Consider the following 15766-nt stretch of genomic DNA (forward strand, 5'->3'; position numbering starts at 1 on the left):
TTATTATTATTTTTAAAAAGGTACAGGTACTTAGTACTCTTGCGTACCTGTAGAAAGAAATACTGCCCAAGCAATGTGCAGTGGCCTTCGCTGTTTCGTGGCAACTTCCACCTCTCACTTTATGGCGTGTGGGCTTTAACTACCATATTTTTCCGTGTATAAGACGACCCCTATTTTGGGGGACTCCAAATTAAGGAAATGGGGGGAGATTGCCCAGAGTTGTTAAGCTTTTTTTGGGGGGGTTGCCCACAGTTGTTGAGTTTCTTGGGGGGGGGGAATTGTCAACAATCGCTCACACATCTGACCGCCACTGCCAATCGCACGCCTCACCAAAGTCATCGACCGTCTGCCCGCTTGCCACAAGCAGCCGCCAATCACAAGCCCAATAGATGCAGTACCAGCCAATCGCCAGCAGGCCTTGCCACAGCCACCAATCACCCGCCCAATTGCCGCTCACAATCTCCTGCTTGCGGCTGCCACCAATTGCCCATCCCCCCTCTGCACTATCCATGTATAAGACGAACCCCAATTTTTAGCATTTACTCATAATAAAAAAAGCTCATACACGGAAAAATACGGTAGTTGCTCTTTGAAGGGACTGAGTAGAATTTGGGTGGGTGGATGGAATCCCCTCGTTTCCCCACCGGGACTAATTCCATTGGCACTTGGAGGAGTGGCTGTCAGGGACTGGACTGAAGAGGAATTGTGGAGACTGTGCCCCCCTCCTCCAGAGCCAGTGTGGAGTAGTGGTTAAGAGCGTTGGACTTGTAATCTGGTGAACCGGGTTTGCGTCTCCGCTCCTCCACATGCAGCTGCTGGGTGACCTTGGGCCAGTCACACTTCTTGAAGTCTCTCAGCCTCACTCACCTCACAGAGTGTTTGTTGTGGGGGAGGAAGGGAAAGGAGAATGTTAGCCGCTTTGAGACTCCTTCGGGTAGTGATAAAGCAGGATATCAAATCCAACTCCTCTTCTTCTTCTGCACTTCCCATAGAAGAGGGAAACAGTATAGATTTAGAACAGTGGTTTGCAGAATGTCATAGTTCAGAGGCCGCAGAGTGCAGAAGCTGGGAAATAACGTATTTTTTGCTCTATAAGACTCACTTTTCCCCTCCTTAAAAGTAAGGGGAAATGTGTGTGCGTCTTATGGAGCGAATGCAGGCTGCACAGCTATCCCAGAAGCCAGAACAGCAAGAGGGATTGCTGCTTTCACTGCGCAGCGATGCTTCTTGCTGTTCTGGCTTCTGAGATTCAGAATATTTTTTTTTCTTGTTTTCCTCCTCCAAAACCTAGGTGCGTCTTGTGGTTTGGTGCGTCTTATAGGGTGAAAAATACCGTACTGGGAGGGGAGCAGGAGGAAGAAGCAGCAGCACCAGGGGAGAGACACCTGACAGATTCACTCTCTTTAGAAAACTGACCAGACCCCCCCCTCCCGGACCAGGCGTGCATTGAGAGTAGTTGAACAGAAAGCTCAGAGGCAGAAAGCACAGATCAGCCGGCGCAAGGCTGTCGTAGAATAGGAAGGACTGAGGGGGTGGGACTTTACTTGAAGCAACACCATTATCTAAGAGAGACCGCATTCCTTAGTCTCTCTCTGGGAATATTGAATAAACTACTTGGTAAGAACTCTTCTTGTTTATCTGCTTCTTGGCATCCTACTGTGGGAGGGATAGGGTTCCCTGACAGTGGCTGGGATTCATTGCTTGTGGAGCATTGAGTCTGGGCAGGTGAGGAAGTGAGGGAGAAAAAACTATAGACGTAATGAGGCATTATTGGGTGAAGGGCACCCTTCAGGATCTGCCAGTGCTTTGTGCGTTTTTTGGGGGGGATTTGGGGGTGTCCTTTAGGCCTGACATGCACATATTGGGTGAACAGTAGATAGTGGGGTCTCAATGCATGTGATGGGTTTATACCCAAGGCTCACCTAACAAGGAGGGGGTTGTTTCTTTCCCCCTTTTCTGGAGACACACAGACTGCCCAGGGGACTGGAGGGATGGTTCCTTAACCAGAGTTAGGAAAAAAAATTCCTCAGTTGTCTGTACTCTTGAATTTGGTTGCTTTGGTTCAGGGGTAGGCAACCCAGGGGCCAGATCTGGCCCAATCGGCTTCTCAATCCGGCCCGCGGACGGTCTGGGAATCAGCGTGTTTTTACATGAGTAGAACGTGTCCTTTTATTTAAAATGCATTTCTGGGTTATTTGTGGGGCCTGCCTTGTGTTTTTACATGAGTAGAATGTGTGCTTTTATTTAAAATGCATCTCTGGGTTATTTGTGGGGCATAGGAATTCATTCATTTTTTCCCCTTCAACATATAGTCCTGCCCACCACATGGTCTAAGGGACAGTGGACTGGCCCGCAGCTAAAAAAGGTTGCTGACTCCTGTTTGGTTAGAGTTCCACCATCCTGTTACATTTTTAATAAATATAACCTTTATCCCAAAGTTTCGTCTCCTAAGTCTATATTGTGGATGTAGAGAAAATACAATACTTATGATACATTTGAACTTACTTATGTTTGTATATGACTACATTGGGTTTTTCCTGGAAAGCGAAGTGCTAATTCTGTTTTTTGTTCTTTTAAACCTTTCATATAATTCTAGATTTGTGGGTCAGTGATGAGGGGACCTACATCTGTGAAGCTGAAAACCAGTTCGGGAAGATTGTCTCACGGCCAGCTACACTTACTGTCACCGGACTTGGTAATTAACTGAAAATAGGGGATTTGTTATGGTTGGTTTACCTGACTTCAATCCAACTCTCTTACTGTATCCAAAACAGAATAATATTTTTCTCCTAGGCCTTCTACATATAGGCTAGGTTCGCATGCAATGCTAAGCTTTGGTTAACATAAGCCGTGGTTTAAATACCAGTCACCAATCATAGCTTGGAAGTGTGGTTTGTTTGTATGTAACAAGCCACGGTGCAGCCCCACTGGGCTGTGTTCAGACTATCAAGTAAACAATGGTTTAATAAACTGTGGTTTAACATTACATGCAAACCAGGACATTGTGGGTTGAATGATGGCTCTGAAACAGCGCACATGCTAGAGTCCACATTTGTGTTAAATCCATATCAGATTTTACTTCTTAGTGATGAGTTGTTGGGAAAGCAGAGCAAAAATAGTGTCCTGTCGAGATTTCTCTCCTGTCATCTCTCTAGTGTTGAGGCACTTAACCAGAAAATTCCTGCAAGTGTTGTTGTTGTTATTTTTAAAAAAACACACACTTAGATTCAAGTATAGCTTAAATAAAATATTGAGATTAAACAAATACTATATCAAAAAGGTCAGTCCAATTCATAAATTGAATAATGTAGTGCTAAGTAATTACTCAGTCTGTTTGCAGGAAAGTTTGGTACAGATATAGTTGAGCAATCCTTTTCATTCATAATAAATACACACACACACACACACACACACACACACACAGTGGTACCTTGGTTCCCAAACTTAATCCGTTCCAGAAGTCTGTTCCAAAACCAAAGTGTTCCAAAACCAAGGTGCATTTTCCCATAGAAAGTAATGCAGAACGGATTGATACATTCCAGACTATTAAAAACAACTTCTAAAAAAGCAATTTAACATGAATTTTACTATCTAACAAAACCATTTATCCATAAAATGAAAGCAATAATCAATGTACTGTCCTATAAAATAAAAAAGACAGTATTGTAGATGATTAAAATTAAAAATATTTCTTACCTGCATTCATGATAGTCATTGTTTGGATGGGGGGCTTTTATCCATTTCCACAGCCAGACAATCAGTCAATCAATCAATCAATCAATCAATCAATCAATCAGTAGCTGAACTGGGTTCCAGACACAAAAACAAGTCACAAAAACGAAGTCACAAGTCAGAGTCGCATAAAAGGAAGAGCAAACCACAGTCACAAAAATGAAAAAGCCACACAAACAAAAACACAAAAATAGCAAAAACAAAAGCACCAAATATCACCTCAGAACACTGCAATTGGAAACAGAAGGCTTCAATTACAATGAGGGGGACGGGACACGCAAATTAGCAGTACAACAGTACAAACGGAAGGCGGGAGGGAGGAATGGAGGGATGCAAATTAGCAGCGCAACAGTAGAAATAGAAGCTCAGGAGCACGTTTGGCTTCTGAAGCAAAGTTCGCAAACCAGAACACTGACTTCTGGGTTTGCCGCGTTCAATTTCCAAGTTGTTCAGGAACTGAACTGTTCAAAAACACACGCGCGCGCACACACACACGTGTGTGTGTGTGTGTACTATTTATGCCCTACCTCAGGGGTCTACAACCCACGGCTCCGGAGCCGCATGTGGCTCTTTTACACCTTTGCCGCGGCTCCGGGGTGGATACTAGTGAGGGGAGGAGGCGCATTGTGCGCCCCGACACTCCCCACTGTGGCGGGCGCTGTACTGGCTGTGACGTCGCATGGGGGCGGTGCGTGCGTTAGTCACGCACCATCCCGACATCACCTTCCCGCCTGCTGTCAGATCGGAGGGCAGCGGCGCGCATGCTTTAAATGTCGCAATGGTTTTGCGGCTCCCAGGTTTTTTTTCCTTCGGAAACGGGTCCAAGTGGCTCTTTTTGTCTTAAAGGTTGCAGACCCCTGGCCTACCTACTAACTGAGGATCGTGAGGCGTCTTACAATATGGAATAAAAATGAAAGATAACATAACACATTACTGCCAACCTTATCTTGGAATTCGTTATTCCAATATATTACGAACATAATAATAAAAGTTTCAAGTTGTTTGTGATCCAGAATAGTTCTTAAAATTAACTAATTTTGAGATAAGTGCTATAGACCAGGATTCTTCTTAAAACACTGTTGGGATTCCAACAGTGGAATCAGTGTCTGCAGCAGAGTATTCTTCTTGCATTTTCATGGGAATGTGCACAATTATTGTTTCTTTTTTAAATCTTTGGTACAGTTGCACCTCTAATTGGAATGAGCCCAGCGGCAGCTAATGTTATCGAAGGCCAGCAGCTTACTCTGTCATGTGTGCTGTTGGCAGGCAACCCTATCCCAGAGCGAAAGTGGATTAAAAATAGTATGGCGGTAAGAGCTTCTTTTATTATCAGTCTTTTGCTTACTGGGGCAGAGAGACTATCTCAAAAGGCATAAAATTATAGCAGATTGCGAACTACGGCAACTTCACTTCTGCAGCCAGCTAGGAAAGTCGCTGGAAGAGTTCAGATGATTTGCATCATGGTTTAACAGATGGTTAACAGCTTTGAAACAAACCGGAATATTAGGCCAAAGTCGTTCCAAGATCCATTGAACCATTCTTTCCCAGTTCAGAGGAAATGGAAAACTATAGTTCATGGAAGACTTCCTGGCTTGTTTGCTGACTCACACAAAGGGAAAAGTGAAGGAACCTGCATGCACAACCAAAAAGTCTCTTCATATTGTTACATGCCACCCCAGTCTGTGAGCATATGGTTTATTTACACAACATTTATACAATGTTATATATATACAGTGTTGTATATATTTATAAGGTAAAGGTAAAGGGACCCCTGACCATTAGGTCCAGTCGTGGCCGACTCTGGGGTTGCGGCGCTCATCTCACTTTATTGGCCGAGGGAGCTGGCGTACAGCTGCCGGATCATGTGGCCAGCATGACTAAGCCACTTCTGGAGAACCAGAGCAGTGCACAGAAACGCCGTTTACCTTCCTGCCAGAGTGGTACCCATTTATCTACTTGCACTTTGACGTGCTTTCGAACTGCTAGGTTGGCAGGAGCTGGAACCGAGGAACGGGAGCTCACCCCGTCACGCGGATTCGAACCGCCGACCTTCTGATCAGCAAGTCCTAGGCTCTGTGGTTTAACCCACAGCGCCACCCGTGTCCCTTATATATATCAAGATCATAGAATCATAGAATCATAGTTGGAAGAGACCACAAGGGCCATCGAGTCCAACCCCCTGCCAAGCAGGAAACACCATCAGAGCATTCCTGACATATGGTTGTCAAGCCTCTGCTTAAAGACCTCCAAAGTAGGAGACTCCACCACACTCCTTGGCAGCAAATTCCACTGTCGAACAGCTCTTACTGTCAGGAAGTTCTTCCTAATGTTTAGGTGGAATCTTCTTTCTTGTAGTTTGGATCCATTGCTCTGTGTCCGCTTCTCTGGAGCAGCAGAAAACAACCTTTCTCCCTTCTCTATGTGACATCCTTTTATATATTTGAACATGGCTATCATATCACCCCTTAACCTCCTCTTCTCCAGGCTAAACATGCCCAGCTCCCTTAGCCGTTCCTCATAAGGCAGCTCCCTTAGCCGTTCCTCATAAGGCATCGTTTCCAGGCCTTTGACCATTTTGGTTGCCCTCCTCTTGACACGTTCCAGTTTGTCAGTGTCCTTCTTGAACTGTGGTGGTGCTGTGGTCTAAACCACTGAGTGGGTGGTGCTGTGGTCTAAACCACTGAGCCTCTTGGGCTTGCCGATCAGAAGGTCGGCAGTTCAAATCCCCTTGATGGGGTGAGCTCCCGTTGCTCTGTCCCAGCTCCTGCCAACCTAGCAGTTCGAAAGCACACCAGTGCAAGTAGATAAATAGGTATCGCTGTGGCGGGAAGGTAAACGGCGTTTCTGTGTGCTCTGGTTTCTGTCACTTTGTCCCATTGCGCCAGAAGCGGTTTAGTGATGCTGGCCACATGACCTGGAAAGCTGTCTGTGGACAAACGCCGGCTCCTTCGGCCTGAAAGCGAGATGAGCGCTCCAACCTCATAGTTGCCTTTGACTGGATTTAACCGCCCAGGGGTCCTTTACCTTTTACCTTTTTTGTGTTTCCTTTTGGGAATGAGTCACAGTGGAGACTGTGATGTCCTTATTATATATGGGTTATTTACACTTATATACAACCTGAGCCTGTGATTTAGGGGCTCACAGCACCAACACCCCAAGTGGGTCTTGTTTCTCCCATAGCCACAGCCTTGGATTCAAGCAGAAATAAAACATTGCTCTTAAACACTGTTATGATTCTCTCTCCAGCTTGCTGCTTTACCCCTAGGTCACACCCCTGCCACTTCCAACTAAAAACTCTGACTTTTATCCTTCTTACTATCTGCGATTTTGCCATCTCCTACATAGCCCCTTCTTCTTTTTTCATTTTCTTTTTTTTTTGTCCTTACACTTTACCAAGATTTTAACACTTGCTGGATCCAGGGACTAGAGGAGTCTGACACACAGCTTAACACCCAAAACTCTTAACACTGTCCCTGAAATATTATCATTTGAATGTAATTGCTATCACACAGCCCAATCCGCCCTCACAGGGCTCTTTGCAAGGATGCAATGGGATGCCTCCAGAATTGCCACCCTGAGCAACTAGAGCAGATGGTGGCCAAGGGGGAAGATAGGATTCAATTGTGATTTTCAGATGTAAAGGGGCAAAAACGTTTGTGGGAGGTGAGGTTCAGTTGGTACCTGTCTCCACTGTTCAGCCACTCCAGGTAGAAGTTGTTATAAGAATTTTAAGGTCTCAAATATAGAATAAATATTCATAAATGCACACATATCTAAATATATGAACCATGTGTCTGAAATAGTATAGGGGAGCAATCCTGAAGCCATTTTGACTCTCCCAATGACCTCAAATATTCCTCTGAAGTAATGGAGGCAAATGGGGAAAGCCTTCCCATTGCCTTTTTGCTTGCAAATCCTGTCTTAAACGGCGTTTCCGTGCGTTGCTCTGGTTCGCCAGAAGCGGCTTAGTCATGCTGGCCACATGACCCAGAAAAACTGTCTGCGGACAAATGTTGGCTCCCTTGGCCAATAAAGCGAGATGTGCGCCGCTACCCCAGAATCGGCCATGACTGGACCTAATGGTCAGGGGTCCCTTTACCTTTACGTGGGCTACAGGGTGGGCAATTTCAAGAATCTATAAGGACTTGTGCACCATTGTTCAGTGGAGACCCTGTTGCAACAGTTCCTTGAATAAAGATTAGGCCGCTTTGCTTCTCAATATACTCTGGTTGGCCTCCGTTGTTTTCTCTTACCGATAGGGAACCCACTTAAATACTCCGAAATACCCCATAAGGGAAAGGGAGCAGGTTTTCTTATAACAAAGTAAACATGGGCAGGCTTGAAGCAGTGCAGTGAAAGACGGACATCTGTCATTCCCCACAGCTGCATAAACAGCAGAGAAGTTCAGCTAGGAGGGGTGGCAGCAAAAAGGATGACAAAGCTGGGTTTAGTGGAGACAGCAGGAAAGATGGAGTGGAAACCTCAGGAGCAATCCTGTAGAAAATGTCCATATTTGTCAGAGTTCTCTCTCTCTCTCTCTCTCTCTCTCTCTCTCTCTCTCTCTCACACACACACACACACACACACACACACACACACACACAGTGAGTAGACCACAGATATCTGGGACCAGAAAGCCCAGTGACAAGTGGGGGGCGGGAGGATAGTTGCACTGGGGAATAGCAGTCAAAATGTAGCTAGAACAAGAATTAGCAAGCTGGATTTCCTGGTTCTGCTTTAAACAGCAAGAAGGACCCTCCATCCTTCCTCTGGCGTACGAGGTAAGAAGTGTGGCTCTGGCAAATACCTTTTGCTACACCGGAGGATGTAGAAGGAATATAAATACACCTAAAAGGCCTAAAATAGGTTTGGATAGCCAACTGCAGCATGGCCTGGTTTGATGGTGTTGTTAAGCTGCATCCACGTGCAATCAAAGAGTTGTGTAAACTATGCTCTTGGCAGCAGTGGCGTAGCGTGGGTTGTCAACACCCGGGGCAAGGCAAGTAATTTGCGCCCCCTAACCCGTGGATTTGCGCCCCCTAACCCTAACCCCCAGATGTTGCGCCCGGTGCGGCCGGCCCACCCTGCACCCCCACGCTACGCCACTGCTTGGCAGGATTTAACTTCCTTCCACAGGGCCTGTAAGACAGAGTTAATCCGCCTGGCTTTCAATTTGAACTTAGCCTGATCTTTTATTCCCCTTCCTTCCCCCCTCCCCTTTTTATGAAGATTACCCAGTCTGGGATCCCGCAGCTAATTCTCCCCTGGTCTCCTCGCTGGCCCAAATAGGACTAATTCAGCCAGCTAGCCCTGGTGATCATCTAATGTTTATTGGATGGATTTCCCCCCTAAATTGATTTTTGAATTCTGAATTTATTGGTATTCACATTTTATACTGTATTTTATGCTGTTTTTTGTTGCATCAATTCAGTGTTTTAAATTTGTTGTTAGCCGCCCTGAGCCTGGTTTATTGACCCGGGAAGGGCGGGGTATTAATAATAATAATAATAATTACATGTGTGTATGTAACAGGCTGGGACGCGGGTGGTGCTGTGAGTTAAACCACAGAGCCTAAGGCTTGCTGATCAGAAGGTCAGCGGTTCAAATCCCCGCAACGGGGTGAGCTCCCGTTGCTCGGTCCCTGCTCCTGCCAACCTAGCAGTTCAAAGCATGTTGAAGTGCAAGTAGATCAATAGGTACCGCTCCTGCTCTGGTTCGCCAGAAGCGGCTTAGTCCTGCTGGCCACATGACCCAGAAGCTGTACGCCGGCTCCCTCGGCCAATAAAGCAAGATGAGCGCTGCAACCTCAGAGTCGGCCATGACTGGGCCTAATGGTCAGGAGTCCCTTTACCTTTATGTAACAGGCTGTTGGTGTCCCTTCAGAGCGAAGTGCTGCAAAGAATAGCTATGTACAGGATTTTCGGCCGCTGTTGTTCTCTTTGGCATGTGTTGCTAATATGTTTCCCATGCCCATGTCTTGCCCTCACAGCATAGCTTCTTCCCCTCCCCTCCATGTTTCTCAAAGAGAGCTGTTAATCCCCTTGGAAGGCAGAACTTAACCTCCTCTAGTTACTAAGTAGGTGACAAATTCTGCACTCCAAGGGAAAAGCTCACAGAGGATTCAATTTAGGTGGAATTTGAAAATGCTGGAGAGAATAAAGTCTGCTGGGGACGACTTGCAAATTCCATTTCCCTCCCGCTTTGAGGTCTTGCACTGTGACTTGAGATATTCCCTATTGTCTCCATTGCAGCAAATAAAAAATATGATGCATTTTTTCCAGACCACACTCAGGGACACCATTTATGGTTGCAAGGATACGTTTGAAAGTATGGGAGGAATGTTTGGTTGAAATCTCAGAGGATAGTCAAGTAGTGGAGCTTGCCTTTGCCTCTCCCCTAGCGAAATCAAAATACAGTGGTACCTCGGGTTAAGAACTTAATTCGTTCCAGAGGTCCGTTCTTAACCTGAAACGATTCTTAACCTGAGATACCGCTTTAGCTAATGGGGCCTCCCACTGCTGCTGCGCCTTGCACGCGATTTCTGTTCTTATCCTGGGGCAATGTTCTTAGCCTGGAGCAACCACTTCCTGGTTAGCAGAGTTGTAACCTGAAACGTCTGTAACCTGAGGAACCACTGTAATGCAAAAATCGCTGCCCGTGTCGTGGAATTCGGGATGCTTTGGGGCAGTATTTTGATTTTATTCCCATTTTTAAAACAAAACTTAGGATTTATTCCCAAGCTAAAATCTAGAAGATTTGGTCTTTTGGTCCAGAATAAAATCTGGTCTGATTTCCCCTTCCCAGGTGGTCCAGAATCCCTATATCAGTGTTCGTAGTGATGGGAGTCTTCACCTTGAAAGGGTTCGGCCGCAGGATGCTGGAGATTACACCTGTATGGCAAGCAACGTGGCTGGGACAAACAACAAAACGACTGCTGTCAGCGTCTTTGGTGAGAAAAATGTCCAGCGTTTCCCTAGGCTTTTAATGCCCTAGAAAATTTTGAGCACACAATTGCGTTGCACATAAAAACATATACGGGTCGTCATAACCCACCTAGTAATTTTCTTTTTCAGAACCCATTAATGTCAAGGGGGCTTGCATGCTCTCTTCTCTAAATGCTGTGTTAGTAAGCGGCATAAAAATAGGGGCTGGGTGCCTCTTTGTTTGCAAAATCCCCCCTTTACCCAACTCTGGACTTTCGTTCCCTCAGTTGCATCTCTCTCTGCTTGCAGTTCTTCTTGTTTTCTTCCATTGTATGAAGAGACAAATGAATTGATCTCAAAATGACAAGATAAAATTGTAGCTCGCCCTTTTGTGGAAAACACTGCGTTGAAGCAAATGCTGTTTTGGGTGAAAAGCTGCCTCTGCTTCCAACACTAGGTGTTGTGGCTACATCTTACCTCAGGAGGCCTCAATACATGTCTGCGTGCATAGATCATGCTAAGATGTGTTGTACAAGGCCACCGCTTTTATGCCCCTCTGTCATAATTATGGAAAAATTGCTTAATTATTAAAAAATCAACTTCATATTCTGTGTTCTCCGAACACTTCCAAGTAGGTCCAATTAGTATCTCTTACATGCTCAACATTTTGTGGGTCCGTATGGCTAAGGAGGGGACGTGGGTGGCGCTGTGGGTTAAACCACAGAGCCTAGGACTTGCCGATCAGAAGGTCGGTGGTTCGAATCTCCGTGACGGGGTGAGCTCCCATTGCTCGGTCCCTGCTCCTGCCAACCTAGCAGTTCAAAAGCACGTCAAAGTGCAAGTAGATAAACAGGTACCGCTCCGGCGGGAAGGTAAACGGCATTTCCGTGTGCTGCTCTGGTTCGCCAGAAGCGGCTTAGTCATGCTGGCCACATGACCCGGAAGCCGTACGCCGGCTCCCTCAGCCAGTAAAGCGAGATGAGCGCCGCAACCCCAGAGTCGTCCGTGACTGGACCTAATGGTCAGGGGTCCCTTTACCTTTACCTATGGCTAAGGAACCCTGCTGTAGTATTCTGAAGATAACAGCCAGATTCCAGGGGATCACAAGGGGAATAAAATTCACCATTCATGCAGATGTACATGTAGATATGTAAACCTTCATGACTCGTGCTAATAAGTCAAAGAAGCCTCCCATATACAGAAGAGACCATCTCTTGCAGTTTGCATTTTCCTATCCTAGAGTCCATTGTGTGTACGTGCTTGTGTAAGGAGAGCAGCTGTTTGACCTGTGGAAGAGGATCTCTGGATCCCAGCCAAAATCTATTGGGAGATTTGAAAGATGGTCCAATTATATGTCTGGGCAACAGAACATGTGAACAAAACTGACATGCCTTTTTAAGGAACCCGTATAAAAACCATCACTACCACTGCATGGCATCCAAAAAGTATATTTTTTTTCACTGCACAAATGTTTTCAAGCAATGATGGTTTTTGCAGACTCACTTGCTTTATGAACAAACCAGAGACGTAAGTGGGAGTTCTCCAAATGTTGTCTAAGAGGCTACATAATGGATAAAAACAAGCAGTATCCAGAGGGAGCTGGCATTTGGTAGAAATTATACATTTGGAAAAAGAACTATGTATCTCGTTTTTTTAATGCTACCAAGAGGAACATGCCTGTTTGCAGAAGACAAGACAGAGGATTTGTTTTGTAAGAATCCTTCTGTGTCTCAGTGGCTTCAACTTTGTGTGAGGTCGTGGCTGTTGTATTCTTCATGAGCTGAAACTTCTTTTCCATGTGCAGTTAACAGAGAGAGGCATGCTTTAAGCTTTTATTCTGCTTTAGGAAAGAGGCCTTGTGCAAGTTAGTATTCATTATTGCATTTTGCAAGTGAAGGTTATCTCTTCAGTAGCACTTTGAGGTTTTATCACATTGTGAAGAACTAATGTTCCTCATCGAGAAGAACTGAGGAAAGTAAAGGCTCTGGTAGCCACTGAAATGATCAAAGACTTAAAGTGGTATCTCAGGTTACATACGCTTCAGGTTACATACGCTTCAGGTTACAGACTCCACTGACCCAGAAATAGTCCCTCGGGTTAAGAACTTTGCTTCAGGATGAGAACAGAAATCGTGTTCCAGCGTGCGGCGGCAGCAGGAGGCCCCATTAGCTAAAGTGGTGCTTCAGGTTAAGAACAGTTTCAGGTTAAGAACGGACCTCCGGAATGAATTAAGTAGTTAACCTGAGGTACCACTGTATAAGGGAATGGAGATTTAGAGGAAGAATTGTGAGAGTAAGTGTAGCCTCAACAAAAATGTGCATCATTTTGCCTCTTAGAGGATTTCGGCAGAGATCCGTTTGCTTTCAAAGAACGTTGGCCCAGGACTTCCGGGTTGGCGCTATCGCCGAATGGCGGACTCCCTCCGAGCTCCGGAGGGAGTCTGCTTGGCAGGGGCTGGGTCCTACCGCGCCGGCGACGCGGGGACCCTTAAAAACCACGGGCACGGAGCCCGTGGACATGGGTGACTTGGCTGGCACCATTAGCGCCCTCCCGACTCGTGAAGGAGCCTTTTTAAAGGCTTCGGATCGGGTGCCGGGGAGCGGCGTGGTGCTTTGAGTCCTCTGCTTTCCCTGCCGAGCGCAGCCGCATGCCATTCGACGGAGAGCGCTGACTTCTTCCATTGGAAATTTGGACTATTAACAACAACCTGTGAGTAATTGGGAAACTGGGTTCAAAAGGAGAAAAAAAAGGAATTTTTTTCGGATTTGACACGAGCGGGGGCGATCTAAAAAGGAAGTCAATCCCCCCCTATTGTAAACATTCCAAAACAAGGACTGGGTAGCCAAGGTCGAAAGAGAAGTATACTCTTGATAAAAATCATTAATTCCACGATGGGAAATTATAAGAACTGTGCTGGAGGAGAAGAGTGGAGGGTGAGAAGGAAAATGCAACCCCCCCTGGGAACCGGGGCGATTCACAGAGCCTGGTGAAGAGAGACGGAGACTTTGACAGCTGTCAAAGTAGCTGTCAAAGCTGGAGAATATAAAGAGGACTTTGTTATGAGGACTTTGCTGGTTAATTTTGTTACAATTTGCTACAATATGGATATAAACTGTCGGAAAATAAGGAACAACAATTTGACTTTTGGATTAGAGGATACAAAGTTATTACAATCCCCCTAGAGGGGTTTTGGTACATTACAAGAACGGTCGTAAGTGGAAAAATACTCCGGGATTCGCACAGGACTTGTTATCTTCTGGGAAAGCTGCAAAACTGAAATAGTATTTTGTCTACAGAGGTATTTACATTAAAGGAGACAATAGAATTTTCTATTGAAGAAAGGAAGGGACTGGACGTAAGTTTTTGTTCCTGAATAACAAACCTCTGTAGAGATACCAGATTTCTGAATTAGAACGTTTTAGCAGCTGAACAGGACAAGAAACCTGAGAAAGTGAGGAATAAGAAGAACAAAGGACTGACTACGACACGGAAAGAACAATGGGAGGAGTGGTAAAGATCAAGGAAATTAAAGGCCTCTGTTAGATTGGACGTTTGAAGTTAAATATTATTAAAATTAATAAATTAAAAGAAAACCGGCAAGATTGAATTGGGGAGAAATTTGGCCATGACTTGAGACCTCCAGGCTGATAACATATAGACTGATGGACATGGGGAATTCAAACCAGGGAAGGGGGGGGGGGGAATTTGGAATCCAAAGGCTGTGTAACCATCTTTTGAATCTTTTTATATCTTTTATTTTCTATTTCTTTATATAACTTACGTATGTCATTTTATTTTGATTGGACGTGTTTAAAAAAGGGAATTCGTGGAAGGAACTGGGGTGGATCTTGGGGAAAATCTTTTTTCTTTTCTTGTTAATGATGTGGGACGGTGGTAAGATTTGTACAATTCAATTTGGATAGTGGGTTAAACAAATTAAGTTTCAAATTGGGAGTGAGAGCTTGTAGAACCAAATTAATGAAAGGGGAATACAGTTGGGAGGGGGAGGGGGGAGTCTCAGAAAGTAGGCAATGAAAGTAAGGTTTTAAGTATCTTTTTTTCTTTTTCTTTTTTCTTTGTATTTCTATATTTCTGGAAACTTTAATAAATATGATTTAAAAAACAAACAAACAAAGAACGTTGGCCTGTTGTGTTGCACGGACCAGGAATCCTGACTTAAAACAAGCTCTGTTAAAAAAAGTCAGTTTCATTATCCATGATCTGAAGTTGGGAGTGTTTGGAAATGTTCTGTTGTTTGCTGTAAACCAGAAATCCTGGTTGGTATGACTTGACAAACTAAGATTCATTGCAAGTCAAACTGATCTCAAAACCACCCCCTTTCTAGTGCGTGAGGCAGAGAGGATGAGAGAGCAATGGTTTTGTGTTATGTGCAAATCTGTTCTTTAGGTATGTGGTTTGGGGTCAGATTAACTGATCAAAGTTTAGTCCTATCCAGGCAGCAAGCCTTGCTCACACGGTAATGCAGACAGTGACTGATGTGCAGGCTTGGTTTTACTGTTCACTTCTGTAAAGCAGCAATGCTCTATTTTAATATTCAGATTTTTCACAGCTTATGTGGAACATTTCCCTTTTGTAAGATGATAATAGGGTGCCCAGCATGCAGCTGGTGAATTAGTGTAGATCAGGGTTTCCCTCGGAGGTCTTTTTTCTTCAGCTGTTTTTGGACTACAACTCCCAGGATCCCTAGCTAGTTGGACCAGTGGTCAGGGATGATGGGAATTGTAATAAAAAACACACCAGCTTGAGACCCTGGTGTAGATAGTTATGGGTTAGGAAGCCACATGTTCCAAACTCACCCCAGATGTAGATTCGCTGGGAGCAGTTGGGCAAGTGGCTTTTTTCCTCACCTTCTTCATTTGCAATACAATTTTATCTACAGTTAATGCAAAAACGTTTAAGGAAAGAGCAATATGAATAATCTTGTTCTTTTTGGAGGTATCTAGCCTAGCTTATGTTTTACAATGTGTTCACAGAACCATTTCATTATTTTTACCCATCGTACATTTTAACAAGCCCATGTTATAAAAGTATTCTGTTGATGGTAAAAGTCTGCAAAAATTAAATTGCACTTTAAAAAGATTTGGAGGACC

At 44.8% G+C, this 15766-nt stretch overlaps 1 protein-coding gene across 1 annotated transcript in view; it reads left to right on the forward strand.

The window, feature by feature from the left end:
• Positions 1–15766, forward strand: part of HMCN1 (hemicentin 1) — a 330831-nt gene that overhangs the window by 114026 nt on the left and 201039 nt on the right. The window contains exons 17-19 of the mRNA XM_083506699.1: positions 2597–2695; positions 4915–5042; positions 10537–10681. Coding sequence (XP_083362825.1) covers positions 2597–2695; positions 4915–5042; positions 10537–10681 — 372 coding nt within the window. The remainder of the gene's footprint in view (positions 1–2596; positions 2696–4914; positions 5043–10536; positions 10682–15766) is intronic.

Source organism: Podarcis liolepis (assembly GCF_965112155.1).
Source record: "Podarcis liolepis genome assembly, chromosome: 6".
Lineage (NCBI taxonomy): Eukaryota > Metazoa > Chordata > Lepidosauria > Squamata > Lacertidae > Podarcis > Podarcis liolepis.